This window comes from Charadrius vociferus, unplaced genomic scaffold (genome assembly GCF_000708025.1).
Source record: "Charadrius vociferus isolate BGI_N301 unplaced genomic scaffold, ASM70802v2 scaffold59, whole genome shotgun sequence".
Classification (NCBI taxonomy): Eukaryota; Metazoa; Chordata; class Aves; order Charadriiformes; family Charadriidae; genus Charadrius; species Charadrius vociferus.
In genome coordinates, this window is record NW_009661371.1 from 2364626 (window position 1) to 2382641 (window position 18016).

Sequence of the window (18016 nt, forward strand, 5' to 3'; positions counted from 1 at the left end):
AGTGGTTGTGGGTGCAACAGTAGACGTTCCTTAATAACAGCAGAATAAGAGAGTTATTTGTACTATGCAAAAAGCCCATGCTCTTCTGTACTTGAAAATCTTACCACTTCCATCTAATTCAGATGGCCTGAAAAAAAGGTAACACTGATAGTAACACCGCACCCATTCTCACTTCACATTTTACAGGCACTCATAGATGTTTCACACAGTTACCTTTAATGCTGAAAACCTCCTGGGTTTCCCTGTCCAGTGATGCAGTTGTTAGGAGTTCTCCACTGTCCGAGTTCATCTTGAATTTCTCATAACCAGTTCCTGGTAAGATTTCATATCGAAGCAAGGAATTCAGTCCTTAAAAGCAGAATGGAAGTCTTAGTAAAACACAGCCATTCTCCTCACATTCAGGTCTACATATTTATCTCTCTCTTCTCCCCCTCCCCAGGAAATGGGTTATGGATGAAATTATTACTTTTAACGCAATGAGTAACTGCTTCTTCATTAGCATAAATTTAAATTTGGATCTTCAAAATCCTTGTCCAGATGCTGCTTTGTGCCTAAGTTTTCCAGCCCCTCAGAGTGACCCCAGCAACATTTCTAAGCATTCAGGGCATGTCTCTGAACAAGCTGACATATCAACATGGTACAAGAGAGCATTAACTTGGACCGCAGAATCCATGCGTTTGTCTTTTGAACTCCCCAAGGTAGTTAATTTCTCAACAGGATGTCAGGCAGAGTACCAGGCTGCTCTGGTTCTCCATTTAATTTCACTCACAGCCAATGCAAGTATCCCTATACAGTACCACACTGCATAGTATAGACATTCAGATAAAACACCCACTTCTTGGCACACCCACCAGTTCTAAACGTTCATGATACTGAGCAGGCAGGCGCCTAAGTCCCATCAGGGCTCACAAGGTAGCCATCTCCGAGTTGTCTTCAACAGAAAAGCCGATTTGGTGGACATTACCACAGCACATCTCAGGCCTTTGAGACTGCTTCCACTTGTAGCCAGGCTCTGAAATGACACTGCTTGGCTTTGTAAACTCGTGCAGGATTTCCAGAAGGGAATGCTAAAGAGTTTCCTTCCCTCCAAGTTTTTTCTGAATGCCGATTCCATTCAGTTCCTAATCAGACCTACCATTTATATATAGTACAGTGATATTAACCTTCCTGTCTTTCTCTAGGAAATAGCCTAGAACTGTATAGGCTTTTAAAAACCTTTCTTTCAAAGTTGACCACCTGAGCTGAACAAGAAATGTGACTCCACAGTCTTACCTACTATGGTTATAAAATAATTTATTTCATATTCTAGTTTCAACACCCTACTGAGGAAATTATAATGTCATCTCCATCACACTTATATTATTAACTTTAATAAGTTTAATCCTACATTATACTTCAAAGTCTTGTACTATTGTGCTCTTTTTTTTTTTCCCCAAAAATTTTTTTTCTAAGTTTCATTCAATCATTCTGTGTTTTTCCAACCAACAATCAGTCCTTTAGCAGGGTAGGGACAGTTGGCGCACCTGGAAAACTACAGCACTCATCATCATACGAAAACTGCTATTCAGAGTCAAACACTGCCTGCCTGTTCTCATCTGCTGCAGTTGAAAACAAGACAATCTGCACTGGAGTTGATGGAGAAACACCAGTGTGAGAGAAGAAACAGAGCCTACAGTTTTTAAAAGCCATGACTTCCTTTGTTTGCCTTTGAATAGCTTTGCTAAATAGCTGACAACACTACTGAAATTTGATTAAGAGAATTATTACTGTAAATGTATTTGCTCCTAAACTGAGTCAAGGGAGGAACATACTCATACAATACACAGCAGAAGGAAATATAAGTTACAGAAATCCTTGCAGATTTCAAGAAGAAAGGAGAAAAATCACAGCAGTAAGGACATGCCTTGAAAGTTTAAGGTTACTGACACACACTATCTGATCTGCCCATATTAAATACCATTCAACTACATTTTAAAAGATATTCACAGCTCTGCCTGCATTTATTTATCATTAATCACCAATGCTACAGATGGGAAAAAAAAAAACAAACCACCCAACATGACACCGCAGGGCTGATATTAACTGTATGCCTTTGGTCTTCTGCAACTGAACTGCTTCAACCCAGTGCCTCCACTGGCAGATTTCACAATGGACATTATTTACAAACAGTGCCATCCAAGTTGACTATTCATACATCGTTGAAATTAAAACTTTTACTCCTTAGAGGACACAGATACATGACAACTTAATTACATTTCTTTACCATGCACCTACTGCCTCCTTCCTCATATCCATCTGCTAGGAGTATACACCTAGCAGTAGGAGAAAGCTGCACACCCTGCCCAAGAGAAGAGTGTCATGACTCTACACATTCGCATTCCATGGCACAGCAGCTGACACTTTGCATTTGATCCCACCTGTTGGTTAATTATTCAGTAGAGCTAGTCACATTTTGGGGGCTGAAATTATGAACTGAAACAAAAAACAAACTATTCTTCCTGTGCATAATGAGCTGGAAGAGGAGCTAAGTCCCTTCCTTGCCACCTGCTGGTGGCGAGGACCCCCTTCCCTGCAGACCAAATGACAGGATGGATGCATGGAGCCTGAGCTGCAGCCTGGGAAAAGCTTCAGCCCCTTTTCCTGTTCCTCTGCCACAGCACAGGCAGCCCCTGCACTCCCACAGCTTCTTCAAAGCAGCAGCCATGGCATTACACTGTGGGTATGTCTAGTGCCAGCACCAGTGAAGCAGCAGTGGGAACAAATGTCCTCCCTGCCCCAAAACTAGGCTCAAATCTCATCTTTATAATACTAGTGTTGTTAAGACCACGATAATCCATGAATATGAGCAAGACAAAATGTCTAGCAAATGGCAGTGAGCCCTGTCTCATAACTCTAAAGTCAGACATCCCTATTAACCTTCTGAGACTTTTCTGCTAAGGCTCCAGCCATAACTACTGAATCACAGAGGTGCGCATCAGCTTAAAAGCAGATGGTGACAAATGCTAGTTCAGTTCATTCAGAGCTTCTACAAAGACGTATCTCAAGACAAATGCCTGACCTATCTTAAATATGCTGTGGGTATCTTTGCTTTCCCGTATCCACGTGAATACCCACACGAAAGAAAATCATTGCAAGCAAAAATTACCATTACAAGCAAAACTGGAAGCAAGCTTAAAGCTTGAGTCAAACACAAAGAAGATGACGGCTGCTAGCTCTTCCCTTCATAGAGAATGAAGTAAAAAGTTAAATAAAACAAAAGGTTGATGATGGCTGATATTGCCAGTAAAAATGATTCCTCCCTGTGGTCAGTCAGGGAATATATGCATTGGAAAAAATAAAATAAATAAATCTGTGATGGGAGGAAAGTCCTCCACTGAGACTATGCAAATATTACTGGGATGTGAATTGCAATTTAAAGAGCTAATAAAGTAAAAAATGTGATGTATACTTCAGTATTTGCTTGGAACAATATTGTTACACGAACATGACATGAGGCCAAATCAGGCAAATGTGAGAAAAAGACCCAACAGAAGGACTGTGGTTACTGGAAAATGTACTTAAAAAAAAAGGCAGGAAGGAACCATCAGCCCCAACAGTGCTCCAGCCCAAAGCGTCTGCACAGACAGCCGCACACTGTGCCACCCAGTACACTTGGAATGCCCTTCCTCTCCACCCTGCCAAGCCACCCCCGCTCCCTCCTTCTAACGGCTCCCAAAATTCCCCTTCTGCTCTATTTCCCACAAGATGTGCAATAAATAAATATAAGGGATGGAGAAAGGAGGGAGAGGAATTTAAGCAAATTCCCACTTCTTTTCTCTACTATCTTGCAAATTTTTACTTCAAATGTTGCCTTTTTTTTTTTTTATAGTGTGATCCACAAAACAAAGAAAATACTTGGAAGAGCAAGGTACACAGATCAACTCTAACACTGCTCAGCTGTCATGAAGACTTTCACAGACAGGACTACCCGCCCATTCCTAACTTCTAAATACATACTTATGTCTCTTCGATATAGCACCTCTACTGAGCTCACATCAGCCTTTTGTAATCAATATGTCCCACAGATTAAAATTACAAATCTTACCGATAACAGAAAATTATTTTGCTAACAAGCTCTATTGTTTCATCTATTCTTTTTTGATAGCACAACCTTAAAGAATTCTAAAGATGTGCAGAAAGCGCACCCAAAGTAAAAAGAAAGTCATTCATGGAGTTGTAAAAAGAAAGTCATTCATGGAGTTGAGACAAACTTTGGGCCAATTGCAGCAGTACTGTAATATTTAATTCCCTTTCCAGATTTTATCTCTACTGCAGACCACAGACTCTGTGTAACTGCTTCATGTTACACGAACTGTATGCAGTGTGCGTGGTACTTCTCAAGATAAGATTCTCTCCAGTACACAGACCACCTGTAACATCATATGCATTTCAGAAGAGCAGGTAGTTGAAGAAGCGGAGGGATTTTTTTGTTGCTTAGCAAAGACTCTCTCACGTTTAGTCCTTACTTTTGATTCAAAGAGCATATGAACCACCCCTTCTCACTCATCCGTTCTGCGTATGTTTGAAAAGCAATGCATTAACATTCCTATGTATGTAAACTCATCCAGAGCAGATTCCACCATCCCTTCACACGGCTCAAGTAGCTGGAAAATCTTGGATGACAGTGCCCCTCTCTGGTCAGAAAAGAGTAGTGCATATTTGCCGATTCTGTTACAAAACCTGGATCCTTGTCTAGTGAACTGTTTTAAACTATTGAAAACGCACTGTTTGAGAGCAACAAAACGTTCGAATATTAACTTTAACTGAGTCGAACATTGTTTTCTGATTTATAACCAGAGAACATTAGTTATAATTTTACATATTTTCACATGAAAGCTACAGTACGCTGAGCTACTCTGCATCATGCAAGTGCTCATTTTACATTTAATATACCAGTCAGAGGTGACGCCACCCCAGTGTGCAAGTCAGAATACCTCCAAGTGTTGAATAAAGGTTGAGGGTCTGAACCAAAAGCCATGTTTTGAAACTCAAAACTCATACATGACCTTGGGAAAAGCACAACGGCTGTAGATGCAACCACAGCAGGCAGGAGTATTTGATCAGTCTACTATGGTCCGCAATGAAATTAATAGCAAAAGGACAGAAATTACCTGCATCTCTGTCTACAGCTTCCACCTTTATGACAAACTCCCCTGATTCTTGGTTTTCACGAACTGAAGTCTCATAAAGTTGCTTCAGAAATATCGGGGTCTCATCATTCACATCAAGAACAATGATGGTTAGAACCTGTGTGGCAGAGAGAGCTGGGCTGCCGTCATCAAGAGCCATGACTGTCAAACTGTAGCGCTCCTGAATTTCACGGTCCAGAAGCTGGGCTGTAGTTAAGAGTCCTATTATAAAGAAAGAAAGTATTAAAAAAGTATTCTGGTTCAGGTTAGGATACAGTTGTTCCAGCACTCACAGCTTTAATGCAGCATCACTGTGCATGCTGTGTCACTGCTGCAAGGCTTCCAAATTTGGAGTCAATCATTACCTGTGATTCCCTTTAAAGTGCTAATTGGCCCAGAAATACTCATTTTGACATCAAGGGAAACTGGGATTCATGGAATAGTAAAGTGAAGTGCAGAGGTTCCTTTTTATTTAACTTTGGGCTTAAATTTTTAACTTTATTTAACTTAAATATTTGTCTTCTTTTGCACATAAGTTATGCAATGAGGAGCTCTACAAATCACTGTCAGCTGTATCATGTAATAAATTCAAAATCAGAATAAGAACCAGAAAATATTGCAACTATTAGGATGAGATTTGCATTTGTGTGCAGATGGTATAACAGTTACAGAATACATTCAGGAACCAGAGAATTTCAGAGGGCTGAAGAATGAAATTCACCAGCCCTTTGAGCCTCTGCTGAACATGTTCCACCCAGTGTAATGCACATTTCTTGATCTTGACTTTGCCTTTCCTCATGTGTACATATAGCAACATATGTGTATGCACATGCGTTAAGTACGCATCACGCAAAAATCAGAATGATTTCACTGCACACACTTTCTTCCCACATTCCTCAGTGCGCTATTGGAAGGCACTCCAGCACATCTACACAACACAGTAAAAGCGTCATGTAGAAGTTTTTGAGCTGAGTCCCACTGAGCTTGCCTACCGCACATAGTACTGCCACGCTCCTGTCATGCTCTGCGCAAGGTAATCACCCCTGAGGACAATAAGTTACCTGGGTAGAGTACCACAGTAACGTGACATTTCAGTATTGCACTGTATGCACTCCCGCATATTACCATTGAGAAGCACAGTACAAGAAACTCCAGAGAACAGAAGCAACAGTACCTGTGATTTTATCCAATACAAATGCTTTGTTTTCATTTCCTGAAAGAATGTGATATGTAACTTGTCCATTTCTTCCCTCATCAGGATCCTTTGCAATTATGCGGTGCACAAGGAAGCCCACCTCCACATCCTCCATGACATAGGAAAGAGACGAAGACGTAAAACTGGGACTGTTGTCATTGATATCTAAAATAACAATTTTTGCAGCCAGGGAATCAAGCCTGCGATCAGTCAGATTTATTGCCTGGTCTGCCGCAGACACTGTAAGGATCACAGAGCGAGTAACCTCCCTGTCTAGTGGAAATGCTGTGGTCAAGGTGCCATACAACGGGTGAATAAGAAATGGATTTTCACCCATGTTACCCATTCCTAGGGAATACTCTAATTTGCTGTTCAGAAAACTGCCATCTCCATCTTTTGCATTGAATGTATAAACCAGAGTGCCAACAGGTACATTTTCCTCTATGCCAATCACTACAAAGTCATCTTGAAAGTACGGAGAATGATCATTCTGATCTTCTACATTGATACTCAGGAAGACAGTGTTATTCTGTGGAGGATTATTATTATAATCCTTTATAATAACTTGCAAAAGGAAGTGTGAAGCTGTTTCATAGTCAAGTTCCTTGGAAAGAAAAAGGTCTCCTGTCAAGCTATCTATTTCAAAATGAACATCATCGTCGTCTTTAGCAATACTGAAATGCAGTTTCCTGTTAGTTGTTAGATGGTTACCAGGCCACTTCAGAGAATTCAACACTTGCGCAGGTTTAAAATTTTCAGGTATGACAAAGTGCTTGAAATCTTGAGAGAAGACAGATCTCCCATTGGGAAGTGGGATTACCTGCAACAAAAGCACAAAGACTGCAATATTTTGCCATTGTTATTATGAACAGCGTAATGAAAATGGTTTCCCTTAAGTGAGAGTTTAATCATTTATTATTTGTGACTATATTTATCCTAAGTATGCCTCAAAGCTAGAAAAAAAACCTGAACGTGCTCTGTAAGAGCTCAAATAGAGTTACAGATTGACTGTCCAAGGACTATCTTGCATTCCCATGTTAAAAAAAGGGACAAGACTGTCTCACCCTCTGAATCACAGGAGTCCAGAGACAGACACTTTGAATGCTGCTATCTCCACGCCTACTCTGAAGCACTTCCAAGTGTCTTTCTACATAGGACAACATCACAGGGACAGTGTCTTTCTACATAGGACAACATCACAGGGACAGATATGACAAAGAAAGCACTGAACGTTATGCAGTTTGCCAAATACAGATAGCCTTTCTTTTTTTTTTTTGGATTATTTATGTCATTACAGGGTTTCATTCATTAGGGATTGCTGCAGTGTTCCAAGTTAATGCTTTAAAATGAAAGAATCTCTTTAATTGTGGGAACTGCGTTTGCCTTGTCTTGACTGAAGCATTTTTTTCCAAGCTACCCAAAATTAACTATCTTTTGGGTGACATGAAAATAGCAGTCTCAGTGACATTCAGCCTCTGATAAAGGAGCACAGACAGCCTGGACAAAGCAGCCCCACTGCAGCTCGATGAACAGCAGGTGGCTGGCTGTGGAAAGAGCACATGCTGGATTTCACACTCCCATGCAGAGCAGCCCTGTATAAACCAGCACAAAGGAAGAAGCTATCCTTATATAATAAAGACAGAATTTAGAAAAGAGAGTAACACAGTGGAGAAAAGAATTATCTATTCTCTCCCCCACTTTCAGTCTCTGTTGATATTTGCTTTCCACTCTGCCTACCTGGGTATTTCCCTTCTCTTTTCCAGTGTTCATCATAACCTCCTACTAAAGCACAAGCATGATGTATTCTCAACATATCAAAATAAGTCTGTTCTCTCATTTCCTCCCTCAACAGAAAAACAGCTGAAGAAAGTTACCATGAGACAAAGTGCTTATAATTTTGAACTTATTCCTTTCTTCAGCTTATTTCCCTAGATTCTCCCAAAATTGTTTTTTCAAAGAAACTAAGTGTCTAACTGAAATGTTCTATCCGTACAACGTAAACAAGTACCTGGATGTAAACAGCAGCATGTCCTTGAAGTGAAGGCATCCCCTGGTCCCTGGCTGTGACCATCATTCTGTAGTCTGGTCTCTCAGCATGTGACAGAGACCGGGTTGTTCTTAACTCCCCAGTGACAGCATCAATCTGGAAGTATCCTATATCCTCTTCTAGGTGGGAAAAATGGATATGAGTTATTGCAGATCGCTTCAGCTTGCCTCCATTGCACTGAATATTTTAATCAGCAGTAGAAAGAGCACGACCCAGAGGAAAGGGAACCTTCTACACTCATTTGGATCTCTCTGGCTCATTTGGTTCACTTCTTCCTTCATCGAGTACATAGTTATTATAAACCACTTACTCTGGATTTAGAAAGCTACAGAGAGAAAAGCTATAGAGTACTAAAGCAACTGCTCAATTTTGTACCAACATTACTCACACCAATGGTGTGTGCATCTCAGGAGAGCAGCAGACACCCCAGGACTGGTACTCCTACTTCCAACATAAGCTGACAGGCAGGGACAGAGAAAGAATTAAGTCTTAGTCTCTGAACTGACATGAAGGGTCAAGTAAGCCATGCTGAATACACAGCTGGCTTATGTCCTTCTCAGACTATGGGTCCCCAAAGAGCCCTATCTACCCCTAAGACACTGCAGCTGCAGTGATGCCGCCTGCTTGCCTGTGCTCTGAACCAGGAGCTAGCTGGGGGTAGCTAAAATCTTACAGTAAACTGTTGCGGAGCAACATGTGAATATTGGAAATTACGCATACATCCTTCATCAAGGACTGGCCGCATGATAATAACAAGCAACTTCTAATTAAAATTACTACTTGCAGCTACATCATATTACATTTATTCTAGAGTTGCAAAGAAAAATTTTACCATAGAAGAGTAAATAGCTCTTTGTGACTGAGAATCATAGAATCATTTAGGTTGGAAAAGACCCTTAAAATCATCAAGTCCAACCGTAAACCTAACACTGCCAAGTCCACCACTAAACCATGTCCCTAAGTGTCACATCTACCCGTCTTTTAAGTACCTCCAGGGATGGTGACTCAACCACTTCCCTGGGCAGACTGTTCCAATGTTTGATACCTCTCTCAGTGAAGAAATTTTTCCTAATATCCAATCTAAACCTCCCCTGGTGCAACTTGAGGCTGTTTCCTCTCGTCCTGTTTCTTGTTACCTGGGAGAAGAGACTGACGCCCACCTCCCCCATTTTCAAGGAATGCTATACAAATTTCTCTCCAATTTTTATTAAAATGGGAAAGTATCTATTACTTGGTATACCTTAACAGAAACTGAGAAAATCAAATTTGTCATAACTATTTCCCTCTTAAAATACTACACAAACAACTTTTTGCTATGTGAATTTTAATAAGGTGTGCTAGTGGGTTAAACAAAGTCATGCAGCGTAGCAGCTGCTATTCTAATAAGCAACTGTGGTAAAAATAAATTTAGTGCAGATGTAGTACACAAAACTCTCATAAAGAACTGTATTTCCATAGGCATCTAAGTAAGCATGAAGCTGTTTATGTTCTCCAAATCCGCACATGCAAATTAGTTAGCTGCACTTATAGATGTTCATTTTTGTACCCAATCCCCTCATCTGCAACTGTAAAATATTTGCACCTGCAGAATTTGAAAAAACACTGAGCAGTATAGTTAGAAAACAGGGTTTTCACAATCAAAAATAGGAATTTTTTCCACAATGTTGTTCAGATACTTTTGACTAACTGGGTTTCTAATGCTCCATGAGTCCCTTCTGGGTTGACTCTTGCAGTCTGGAACGTAATGAGGAAATTGCCAACAAAAGGAAACAATATGTAGAGACAACCATATTGAGTGAGACAGTCCTGCATTCTGCATTTTTCATGATAGTTTCAAAATATTAATGCTGCTATATTACTGTTTTCATAAATAGCTTTTGGTTACTTTCCTGGTTTAGGTCCCAACAGTATGTCTACGTGCATAGGTATTCTATTTTGTTCCATATAATGTTTCATGACACAAAATCCCAGCTAAGCAAAAGGCAGAGGAGATATGAAAAACAGAACACATAACATGAATTGCACACATATATTTTTAACATTTTGCTAAAACTGACATTTAAAATAACTGATAGGGAGAACTAACAAGAAAAAGAAAATAGTAAACTGAAGTGCATGAAAACTACTCCCTTCGTTTTCTACCAAAATGGAGCTACAGTCACCACACTGAACCAAAAATAAAAAAGTTTTTTTAAAAATAATCTAGGAACAAAAACATTGCAAGTACATAATTACAATCTGAGCATGAGGCTATGAGGATTCACCCTTGCTGCAGCAGTGATGAGGATAGTCAGTACCTCAGAGCATAAAGACCGACACTTGTTTTTCTGTTTCAAGTAATAGAACATAGATAGCGAAGCTCAACTCAAATAGGTTCTGAAGGGTTGAAGCTTATTTGATAGAGCGAAGCTCAACTCAAATAGGTTCTGAAGGGTTGAAGCTTATTTGATAGGAGAAAAGAATGGTCAAAATTTACATTTTTTAATAAAATAAAAGAGAGCTGGTCAGAAAAGTAATTACCAATAGCATTATCCACTAAAATCCAAGTATTGCATGAAACGGTCAGTTTTGTGCATATTTTGGTGGCAATAAAAGAAAACAGAAAAGTCTAATAATGTTGAAAAGAGATACTGTACAAAACCAGAACCCCTTGGGACTTCCATTTTGAAAATGTTTCTCATTTTCGTCTTTTTTATCTGGCACTGCACTATAAAGACAGTCAAAACTGAAACATCTTACTTCTATTTTTCTAGTATCAGTCTATGTCTTAATTTATTCATGGGCAATTTCAAAGTGTAGCTATTTGATTCCAGATCAGAAAAAACTTCACGGAAAAAGCACCCCTATGAAATGGATTTCCCTTTATCTACAGACAGACTAACCAAACTTTTATACCACATTTCGTACCCAAAGGAATTTCTTTAATTTCTGAATTTCAAAAGCTTACCTAAAGACAGATCTTGCTTTTCAACTGATTTAATAGATCACACGTACTAACAGAAGAGATAGACCACTTTTAAATACTTTCGTCCAAGATTACCAAGGCCAAGTGCATGTGAGTGGTAGCTTGCTCACTTTCTAAATACACTCCAAATCCTCCTCCTCATTCTCTTGGAAGTTCAAAGTGAGGAATAAGGGAAAAGGCGGTTTTAAGTTTTACACTCAAAGAGCATGTCAGTCATTGCTCTAAAAGCTCCCTGCAGTTCCAGAAACATTTGCTGAGCTTTCATCTCCGTTAGTCACCTGAATTAGGCAACTGCTGCTTATACATACACCCCAAAGATATCCCTATTTGTATGAAAAGAAAAGGAAGAAAATATACGAGAAATTGATAGGAAAGAAGGACACTGAGAAGAGCAGATGAAGCATAGAACAGAAAAAAAAAAATCAAATCTCCCGATAACTAGACTCTAATGGCCCCAGTCTCTTCTTGTGCCTGCAACTCTACCCTAACCTGCCAATAAACAGATACACTTTTTCACTTAAATTTTCCACCTCTGCATTTTCCAACCTGTTGGCCAAGCCTTCATTTACATGAGGTTCTCCAAAGCCCAGGCACTTTCTCAACTCTGTGCTCTCAAACATAATCACAGACACTGAAGTTTTGGACAAAAAGAACGTCCTGAGAAACCCTAGGCAATGTATGGTTGTGAACTTTGGCAGAACATTCAAGCCTTCCAGGGACTAGCATTCAGGTAAAACAGCCCAGAAAGCAGAGAGAAAGTAACACTAGAGTTTTCTCAGATATTTGTGACTTCAGTATGCAGTGATAGTTAGCTAATTATTTTTACCTAATTTCCTGAAGAACTGTATATTTCCTAGGTTTTAAAAGACTCAGTGCCTCAGCCATCTCATTCTCCTTTGAGATGAAAGAAAAGTTGCTTCTCTTCACAAAAAAGAGGAAGGCAATGCCATAGCTCCCAAATAACTTGAACACGGCGGGGCTGCTGCAGAAACATAGCCCTCTGCAAGTCTAGGAATGCTCGCTGCAGGCCACGTGCAAATCACCCTGGAGGACAAGTACTTGTCTACAGACATATGTACCACACTTGCCAATTTGTGTGTTAGCAGCGTAAACTAGGCTTCTCCTAGCACTCTGGCAATCAAGTGCTAATGCATCTGCAGAAATGGTCCAAATATAACTGTAAAAGCCTCTATTTGCCAGTGGTAGTCTTAACACACAAAGCAATAGTTTATGAAGCACTATAAATACAGACTAATTTTTGTTATAAATGCTATACTATAACCTACTGACAGTCATAAAGAGGGCCAGGCAAATCACTTTGCAATTGCCAGCATCACTAAGGAGTAGCACACACACCTGGGATTCACCTCCCTCTGAATTAGGTTACCCTTTCAAAGTGGAGGTACAGCCATATGATCATGCATTTCAATACGCATGAATGTTTAAGGATGATTTGTTTTGATTTTCTGGGAAGAGGGAGGGGCATTTTGAAAGAAATGCTTCTTCTCTGAAGGCTGAAATTCATCTGTTGTGTAAACCTCATAGTTCTTCTACAGATTTTTTCCTTATGTAATTTGTTGGCATTTGTCATTAGTCCTCCTGCATAGCTTAATCTATTGCTGCTATCTCGGCATTTCTTTAAGGTCTCAAGAACATTAATAAGTACCCAGTGACTCTTACAAGCTTAACATTTCTCACTGACACTCATAGGTCTTAATCCTGTGACAGTCCCTCAACTGTTGAAAAGAGCACTGGCCTGCATGCAGTCCTCCAATTAACCTGATGCCTTTGTGTTTAACAAATATGGCTGTAAATCAGATCATATTTCTTCTTCATATTTTAGTACTGAACAATGTCCCAGAACTAGAAAATACTACTTTAAATATAAACCAGGAAAGAACATCACCATGAAACTGAAGACCAGATGTTAAAGGCTCTGAGCCAACTAACAACAACAACAAAAATTAGTATCAGAAAAGCTCAGCTGTTTCTGGACTTGTTTATCGGAAAAATATCTAGTTCCAAGGCTGGGACGGCTCTTTTAGTGTTTTCGGTTGGTTTTTTTTGTTTTTTGGGGTTTTTTTTTGCTGCTGCTGTTTTTATCCTTTTGTTCTTTCTAGAGACAGCATTTACAAGACCAGTCATATTTTGTGTTACTAGTCATTTTTATAATTTGAACTCTTACTTACTCCCCTCTGGGGCTCTACAGTGAAGCCAGTAAGAAAATCCAATGTGCTGTTTGAAGGAAGGGGATGTAATTAGATAAACAGACAGGCAGAGACCCCTGAAGAACACTTCCTGTGTTGCCTGGCCATCACCCTTCAAACAAAGGGTTGGATACTACTCATTCCATTTTTCTTAAGGGGGATCATTTTGTGCAAAATATTATTTTTCACAATGCAGACGTCTATGATTCTCTCTGATTCCCACTGGAAGAGGCAGACACTTGTATCCAAATTAAGGCAATAATAGTATCGCCATAAACTGACCCTACAGTCTTTTATTATCTACATATATTTCAACTGCAGAATTTTCAATAGAGTTGTTAAATACCTCATTTTTTCAAGCCTCTCTTGGTGGAAGAGAGCAGAGTTAGTTCTCTGGCTCTTGTGGATTTGGATCTTAAAGTCCTTCCATTAATCCACAGAAGTCAAAAGGGTACACAGAGACACAGTACAGTATAATCCATGAGAATCTTTTGGTAATTTCACTCTTGGCAAGAGGAGGCTACAGATTCCCTTGGTCTTTAAGAGTGAGGAGTAATGTAACTTTGCGGTATTCTGTTCTTTACTGTGCAGTGACAAGTAATTGTTACGAGATTTAACCAACTGAGCCCACATTTGAGCTCTGCCTACACAGAAAAGAACACCTGAAGAAATGCACTGAGTGGATGGAAATACTGGAAATGTTTTCTTGCACTGACGAAGCAGTATGGTCTATGTGCAAACTACCGTAGACTACAAATACCAAGCTTAAAATGTATTGACTACGTTAAGCTGGCAGACTATAACAGGTACCAAAATAAAACAAAAAGTTCTGTTCTTGACACCTCTTGCTGTTTTGAATCAATAGTGAAGCAAAGCAGGAGGAACAGACATATTTTCCTTACTGGTTATAGACAAGAGCTCTCTTGTGTAAAAGTGTAGCGAGTGGTATGCGGCAAAAGCAGAGATCACATCTATGTCTCTTAGCAGTATTAGTGCCCTAGTCGCGCTCATGTTCTAATTTAGGACTGCTCTGTTATTGATTTCACTGCAAACAAAACTGGATCCTATAGCTTACCTCAGAAGTGAATTGCTACATGTAGGAATTACAGGGAAAACTAAAGAGGAGAAGTGTTTTTAAGTGGCCACGCTATATCAGGCTAACACAGTGCGGAACAAAGGGTGAAACATGAACTAAAAACCACAAGCCTCATTGTTTGCCCAGATTATCTGCTGATCCTTCTGATGCCTGTCTCAGACTGCCATGAACTGTTCTTTAAGCAGGAAAATTTTCAATTGGTCATGGGAAAAGGGAGATCATCTTTCCTTTAAGATGTTAAACAACTGACTGAAACACTAAACTGTACAGTACAAGATCATGGTCCTAATCTTTTCTGAGTGCTGTTTGAACGCTCTCTGGCTGGCCACACAAGCAATCAAACCCCTGGGAAGATGGGGCAGAGGGGGAAGGGAGGAAAGGTAGCTGTTTGCACCTCCACAGATACTTCGTAAGACATACGACAGTCCTGATTCCTATTTACACAGGCATCTTTATTCTAACAGAGCTAAAATAGACATAAAATCCTGTATGTACACACAGCACCTCTAAAACTCTAGTTATTTCAATGTCTTTTCTTATGAATAACACTTTAGATTCTTACCTGATTCTATTGAATATAATACAACGCCGTTGTTTCCAGAATCAAAGTCTTTTGCAAAGACAGTGGTAATAAGTGTTCCTGACGGCTGCCCTTCCAAAACCTGTCATCAAGCAGTTTATAAATAATTTGCAAGTATATATGGATAACAGCGAGTCTTAAAATAAATTTCTTGCCATAACACAAGAGTTTAACTGTTGCTCTGTTTTCCATTTCAGCAATATTTACAGTCAGTGCAAAAAGCCTTTCGGGAAATGGTTAAATACTACAGTTCTAGCAATCCTCTGTTACAGTCTGCATACATTGCTAATTTTAAAATCTTTAGCACAGCAGACTCAGAGGTCAGAAATTAAGAGATTCTACTGCACACACAAACAAAATTATACATATATATCCTTTATATCTAACAGTATACAAAGCAGAGAAGTGTAATCATTTGATAAACATTGAAATTCCCAAATATACCCAAGCCTCAATTAAGAATGGGTTACGTTTCTGTTTCAGGGCCGTACTGTCACTGTTTCACAGCCGGGGGGTTTGGGATCCTGCCGCAGGGTGGTGCTCAGAGTCAGGCAGCACATCTCACCCGCAGCACCCACCTTGAGGTGCAGCTCCTGCCCAGGCATCAGCTGGGGGAAGAGGGGCTTGTTGTCGTTCAGGTCCCTCACTGCGATGTAAACGGCTGCTGTGGCATTAAGCCGTGGTGACCCATGGTCGGTCACCAGCACAGTCAGCTGGTGGTGAGCTTGTTTTTCACGGTCTAGCGCAACCCAGTTTATGATTTCACCTGATGGACAAAGAAAATGAAAAAGAAAGGGAGTCTGGTATTTACTGTATGGTAGCACTCATCTTACTACATGCAATTATACATTTAACATGAAAAAATGATACATGTCTTCTGAGACACCTTACTGCTGACATTAAAACCTCAGCTTTCCAAGCTCCATTCCATAGAAACGTTCTGTCAATCACAGTTTGCACTTGTAGTTTAGTACCATATTACATCCTTCACTGTACAGTGGATGCCCTGGAGCAAAGGTATAAAACAGCATGAACCAAGGCACTGACCTTCCAAAGAAATCCATCTGGCCTTTTCTTCACCACACTTCAGGACAGATAATATATGAGCACAGGGTATTAACTGCTGACAAATGGCCTTTATTATGCCTCTGGGTTAGGAAATTCTCAACACAATGTCTGTACATTAATCGGAAACCGTTATGTCTCCTATACATTCTGGTTAAGCCAGTGAATAAATCTGACCCAATCTTCTCTCCACCTGCTCAACCATACTCAATATAGATGTAGATTTGTGGTTGACCAAAGTCCTTCACACAGATAACCACATATTATTTTCAGATCTTCTTGGTTAACTCCTAGTACTCTGTTTGCCTTTAAACTTCCATAACTGTACTCAACAGGAACCTGCTTTGAAATGACAATTTTATTTTAAGATTCATACAGAGAAATTCTAGGAGACCCTATTCACCCCTCATGAGGACAGGACATCTGGAAACAGGAATTTTAAACAGCAGATCTTTGCCCACTATGTATCATTTTGCTAAACCGGATTATTTACAGTGCCTGTGCTCCTTAGAGGACTCCCTTCCTCTGGGCTCTACATGCTATGGTCTGTGGTTTTATACTGTGTGGACATAGTGCCTATTACTCAAGGCATTTTCACCCTGCGCTGTGAAAAATTTCTGTCAGCCAATTTGATTTCTGTGGTGCCATGTACAATAACAACCCAGTTTTGATGTAACTTACTGAAGTTTTCATGAATAGTTTAAATCACTGTAACTGTCAAATGTCATAGTTACCTTTACAGTTATTTATGGCTGATCTGTACTTTTCAACTGTACTTGATCACAGGCAATTAAGTTCTTCATATACACTACTGAAGCTATAACTTAAAACTACTTCTTTTTATTTGTTACAGTCAAACACTGAAACTTATGACCAAGTGACCAGAATGAAGTCATGAAAAGAAATCAAACCCTAAGGGTTAGTTCATTCTTCATGAACATGTATTAGATTTATTTCATTCCCTGAATTGTGAAGCTCTGAGTTAGAATATTCACATATCAATCCAAGAGATTCACAGCAGTTCCTGAAAGCTTTACACTTTACTTCCATTCCCTTCGAGAAGGCTGCTTTCCAACAGCAATATTAGGCAGATTAGAAATCGTAAAATACTACCTGTGTTGGAATTCATCTTGAAATACTTTCCATCAGACAAGAGGAAGTAGGAAAGTTGTCCATTTCTTCCCGAGTCTTTGTCAACAGCTGTAATGGTGCCAACCACACCCCTGGGAACTGGATTTTCCTCCATTTCAAAGAAGTAGCTCTCATGCATAAACATGGGAGAATTATCATTTTCATCCAGGACATTAACTATGACCGATGTACTTGCATTTTGCCTGAGGTTTTCATGCTCGGAGGTGCTGACCAGAACTCTAAAACTTAGTATCTGTGCACATTCATAGTTCAAATGTTTCCGAAGGTAAATCCAGCCAGTATCAGAGCTGATCCCAAATGCAACAGAATCTGTGCTAGGCTCTAAGGAATACGTCAGCTTGGAGGTAACACTGTGTGGATCAAGTGAGTGGGCTTGAACCTGAAGGATTCGGGCACCTGGAGAGGTAGCTTCACTGATTTCTACTTGATACACCAAGTTTTGAAAAACCAAAGTAGGGCCCATCTTCTGCTCTTCAATAATCACCATCAACATCAGCAAAGAAGTCAGAGGAGGACTTCCACAGTCTTCAGCTGCTGTGTG

The 18016-nt window shown here is 39.8% G+C and overlaps 1 protein-coding gene across 1 annotated transcript in view; it reads right to left on the reverse strand.

Moving 5' to 3' along the window:
• DCHS2 (dachsous cadherin-related 2) overlaps positions 1-18016 on the reverse strand; it is an 80162-nt gene that overhangs the window by 28493 nt on the left and 33653 nt on the right. The window contains exons 7-13 of the mRNA XM_009893767.1: positions 17437-17974; positions 15837-16024; positions 15241-15340; positions 8372-8529; positions 6343-7183; positions 5151-5390; positions 214-348 (exon numbers count right to left, since the gene is read on the reverse strand). Coding sequence (XP_009892069.1) covers positions 214-348; positions 5151-5390; positions 6343-7183; positions 8372-8529; positions 15241-15340; positions 15837-16024; positions 17437-17974 — 2200 coding nt within the window. The remainder of the gene's footprint in view (positions 1-213; positions 349-5150; positions 5391-6342; positions 7184-8371; positions 8530-15240; positions 15341-15836; positions 16025-17436; positions 17975-18016) is intronic.